This window comes from Oncorhynchus tshawytscha, unplaced genomic scaffold (assembly GCF_018296145.1).
Source record: "Oncorhynchus tshawytscha isolate Ot180627B unplaced genomic scaffold, Otsh_v2.0 Un_contig_4047_pilon_pilon, whole genome shotgun sequence".
In the NCBI taxonomy this organism is placed as follows: domain Eukaryota; kingdom Metazoa; phylum Chordata; class Actinopteri; order Salmoniformes; family Salmonidae; genus Oncorhynchus; species Oncorhynchus tshawytscha.
Genome location: NW_024609572.1, coordinates 190,001 through 195,000, shown reverse-complemented (window position 1 = coordinate 195,000; position 5,000 = coordinate 190,001). Strand labels below are relative to the sequence as shown.

Genomic DNA, 5,000 nt, shown 5'->3' with positions numbered 1-5,000 from the left:
GGTCTGTGTGTTTAATACAGATGGACTTCTACAGGTCTGTGTGGTTAGATGGACTTCTACAGGTCTGTGTGTTTAATACAGATGGATTTCTACAGGTCTGTGTGGTTAGATGGACTTCTACAGGTCTGTGTGGTTAATACAGATGGATTTCTACAGGTCTGTGTGGTTAGATGGACTTCTACAGGTCTGTGTGTTTAATACAGATGGACTTCTACAGGTCTGTGTGGTTAATACAGATGGACTTCTACAGGTCTGTGTGGTTAGATGGACTTCTACAGGTCTGTGTGGTTAATACAGATGGACTTCTACAGGTCTGTGTATTTAATACAGATGGACTTCTACAGGTCTGTGTGGTTAGATGGACTTCTACAGGTATGTGTGGTGAGATGGACTTCTACAGGTCTGTGTGGTTAGATGGACTTCTACAGGTCTGTGTGTTTAATACAGATGGATTTCTACAGGTCTGTGTGGTTAGATGGACTTCTACAGGTCTATGTGTTTAATACAGATGGACTTCTACAGGTCTGTGTGGTTAGATGGACTTCTACAGGTCTGTGTGTTTAATACAGATGGACTTCTACAGGTCTGTGTGGTTAGATGGACTTCTACAGGTCTGTGTGTTTAATACAGATGGACTTCTACAGGTCTGTGTGGTTAGATGGACTTCTACAGGTCTGTGTGTTTAATACAGATGGACTTCTACAGGTCTGTGTGTTTAATACAGATGGACTTCTACAGGTCTGTGTGGTTAGATGGACTTCTACAGGTCTGTGTGTTTAATACAGATGGACTTCTACAGGTCTGTGTGGTTAGATGGACTTCTACAGGTCTGTGTGTTTAGTACAGATGGACTTCTACAGGTCTGTGTGTTTAGATGGACTTCTACAGGTCTGTGCTGTGTTCGGTGATGTATATAACAGTGTTTATTACAGGTGGATAGGCTGCGTGGCCGTCCTGTGTTCAGTGGTTCTGGTTTTGACCTTTAACTTCCTGGGCCTGTTGTGTGGAACGTGTGGCTACGACAAACAGGCCACGCCCACCACTCGCGGCTGCCTATCAAACACCGGAGGCAACCTGCTAATGGCGTGAGTAACCATGACAATATCCTGGCAGCATCCATAATATCACACTTCTCTCTCTCTCTTCTCCCCCCCCCTCTCTCTCTGTCTCTCTCTGTCTCTCAATCTGTCTCTCTCTGTCTCTCTCTCTCTCTGTCTGTCTCTGTCTCTCTCTCTCTCTCAATTCAATTCAAGGGCTTTGTCTCTCTCTCTCTATATATATATATATATATATATCTGTCTCTCTGTCTCTGTCTCTCTCTGTCTCTCTCTATATATATCTGTCTCTCTCTCTCTCTCTGGCTCTGTCTGTCTGTCTGTCGGTCTGTCTCTCGATCCTCTCTGTCTCTCTCACTGTCTCTCACTGTCTCTCTCCTCTTCATCTCAGAGGTGTAGGGTTCAGCTTCATCTTTGCCTGGGTATTGATGGGGCTGGTATCAGCAGGGTTTGTTGTCGGGGGCAACATTGAGAAGCTGTTCTGTGAACCGCTTGCTAACAGACAACTGTTCAAGGTACACACCTTCCCCCTTTCTCCCTCTCCCCCTCTCCCCTCCCTCTCTCACCCTCTCTCCTCCCTCTCTCACCCTCTCCTCCTCCCTCTCTCACCCTCTGACCTCTCTCTCTCACCCTCTCCTCCTCCCTCTCTCACCCTCTCCCCTCCCTCTCTCACCCTCTCCTCCTCCCTCTCTCACCCTCTGACCTCCCTCTCTCACCCTCTCCTCCTCCCTCTCTCACCCTCTCCTCCTCCCTCTCTCACCCTCTGACCTCTCTCTCTCACCCTCTCCTCCTCCCTCTCTCACCCTCTCCCCTCCCTCTCTCACCCTCTCCTCCTCCCTCTCTCACCCTCTGACCTCCCTCTCTCACCCTCTCCTCCTCCCTCTCTCACCCTCTCCTCCTCCCTCTCTCACCCTCTGACCTCTCTCTCTCACCCTCTCCTCCTCCCTCTCTCACCCTCTCCCCTCCCTCTCTCACCCTCTCCTCCTCCCTCTCTCACCCTCTGACCTCCCTCTCTCACCCTCTCCTCCTCCCTCTCTCTCAACCTCTCCCCTCCCTCTCTCACCCTCTCGCCTCCCTCTCTCACCCCCCCCCTCTCTCACCCTCTCTCATTCTCTCCCCCTTCTCTCTCACCCTGTCCCCCTCTCTCTCACCCTCTCCCCCTCTCTCTCATCCTCTCTCACCCTCTCCCCCTCTCTCACCCTTTCCCCTCCCTCTCTCTCTCACCCTCTCTCACCCTCTACCCTCTCTCACCCTCTCACCTCCTCTCTCACCCTCTCACCCCCTCGCTCACCCCCTCACCCTCTCTCTCACCCTCTCTCTCACCGTCTCCCTCCCTCACCCAGTACCTAGACACTACAGCCCTGTGTCCTCCAGTATCTAGACACTACAGCCCTGTGTCCTCCAGTATCTAGACACTACAGCCCTGTGTCCTCCAGTACCTAGACACTACAGCCTTGTGTCCTCCAGTATCTAGACACTACAGCCCTGTGTCCTCCAGTACCTAGACACTACAGCCCTGTGTCCTCCAGTATCTAGACACTACAGCCCTGTGTCCTCCAGTATCTAGACACTACAGCCCTGTGTCCTCCAGTACCTAGACACTACAGCCTTGTGTCCTCCAGTATCTAGACACTACAGCCCTGTGTCCTCCAGTACCTAGACACTACAGCCCTGTGTCCTCCAGTACCTAGACACCACAGCCCTGTGTCCTCCAGTACCTAGACACTACAGCCCTGTGTCCTCCAGTACCTAGACACTACAGCCCTGTGTCCTCCAGTATCTAGACACTACAGCCCTGTGTCCTCCAGTACCTAGACACCACAGCCCTGTGTCCTCCAGTACCTAGACACTACAGCCCTGTGTCCTCCAGTATCTAGACACTACAGCCCTGTGTCCTCCAGTATCTAGACACTACAGCCCTGTGTCCTCCAGTTTCCTAACATGTGTGTGTGTGTGTCCGTGTGTGCGTGTGTGTGTGTGTGTGTGTGTGTGTAGATCATAGACACTCCCTACATGGTCCATCCTGCCAAGAAGAACTTCCTGCCTGGCATGCTGTTCCAGAACCCTAACATCAACCTGACTGTAGGAAGCATGTACCGGTGAGGCACACACACACACACACACACACATGCACGTTAGCACGCAGACGCACACAGACCAGTAGCTAGGTTTACAGTAGCTAGGTGTACAGTAGCTAGGAATACAGTAGCTAGGTTTACAGTAGCTAGGTTTACAGTAGCTATGATTACAGTAGCTAGGTTTACAGTAGCTAGGATTACAGTAGCTAGGTTTACAGTAGCTAGGATTATCAACAAAATACTCTTTGGATTGAAAAAAAAGGACACCAATTCCCCAAAATTCCTTTACAGTAGCTAGGTTTACAGTAGCTAGGTTTACAGTAGCTAGGATTACAGTAGCTAGGATTACAGTAGATAGGATTACAGTAGCTATGTTTACAGTAGCTAGGATTACAGTAGCTAGGTTTATAGTAGCTGGGATTACAGTAGCTAGGATTACAGTAGCTAGGATTACAGTAGCTATTACAGTTTACAGTAGCTAGGATTTACAGTAGCTAGGTTTACAGTAGCTGGGATTACAGTAGCTAGGATTACAGTAGCTAGGATTACAGTAGCTAGGATTACAGTAGCTAGGATTACAGTAGCTAGGTTTACAGTAGCTAGGATTACAGTAGCTAGGATTACAGTAGCTAGGTTTACAGTAGCTAGTATTACAGTAGCTAGTATTACAGTAGCTAGGTTTACAGTAGCTAGGATTACAGTAGCTAGGTTTACAGTAGCTGGGATTACAGTAGCTAGGATTACAGTAGCTAGGATTACAGTAGCTAGGATTACAGTAGCTAGGATTACAGTAGCTAGGTTTACAGTAGCTAGGATTACAGTAGCTAGGATTACAGTAGCTAGGATTACAGTAGATAGGATTACAGTAGCTATGTTTACAGTAGCTAGGATTACAGTAGCTAGGTTTACAGTAGCTGGGATTACAGTAGCTAGGATTACAGTAGCTAGGATTACAGTAGCTAGGATTACAGTAGCTAGGTTTACAGTAGCTAGGATTACAGTAGCTAGGATTACAGTAAATAGGATTACAGTAGCTAGGTTTACAGTAGCTAGTATTACAGTAGCTAGTATTACAGTAGCTAGGTTTACAGTAGCTAGGATTACAGTAGCTAGGTTTACAGTAGCTAGGATTACAGTAGCTAGGATTACAGTAGCTAGGTTTACAGTAGCTAGGTTTACAGAAACTAGGTTTACAGAAGCTATGATTACAGTAGCTAGGATTACAGTAGCTAGGTTTACAGTAGATAGGTTTACAGAAACTAGGTTTACAGTAGCTGGGTTTACAGTAACTAGGTTTACAGAAGATAGGTTTCCAGTAGCTAGGTTTCCAGTAGCTAGGTTTCCAGTAGCTAGGTTTACAATAGCTAGGTTTACAGAAACTAGGTTTACAGTAGCTGGGTTTACAGTAACTAGGTTTACAGAAGATAGGTTTACAGAAGCTAGGTTTACAGTAGCTAGGTTTACAGTAGCTAGGTTTACAGTAGTTTGGATTACAGAAGCTATGTTTACAGTAGCTAGGTTTACAGTAGTTTGGATTACAGAAGCTAGGTTTACAGTAGTTTGGATTACAGTAACTAGGTTTACAGAAGCTAGGTTTACAGTAGTTTGGATTACAGAAGATAGGTTTACAGTAGTTTGGATTACAGAAACTAGGTTTACAGTAGTATGGATTACAGAAGATAAGTTTACAGTAGTTTGGATTACAGAAGCTAGGTTTACAGTAGTTTGGACTACAGAACGTAGGCTTACAGTAGTTTGGACTACAGAAGGTAGGTTTACAGTAGTTTGGATTACAGAAGCTAGGTTTACAGAAGCTAGGTTTACAGTATTTAGGTTTACAGAAGCTTGCTTTACAGAAGCTAGGTTT

General features: G+C 46.8%; 1 protein-coding gene across 5 annotated transcripts in view; it reads left to right on the top strand.

Moving 5' to 3' along the window:
- The window catches only part of prom1b (prominin 1 b), a 53,736-nt gene that overhangs the window by 24,530 nt on the left and 24,206 nt on the right, over nucleotides 1-5,000 (top strand). For all 5 annotated transcript variants that reach the window (XM_042315970.1, XM_042315971.1, XM_042315969.1 and 2 more), the window contains 3 exons: nucleotides 933-1,085; nucleotides 1,447-1,570; nucleotides 3,051-3,154. In XM_042315970.1, coding sequence (XP_042171904.1) covers nucleotides 933-1,085; nucleotides 1,447-1,570; nucleotides 3,051-3,154 — 381 coding nt within the window. The remainder of the gene's footprint in view (nucleotides 1-932; nucleotides 1,086-1,446; nucleotides 1,571-3,050; nucleotides 3,155-5,000) is intronic.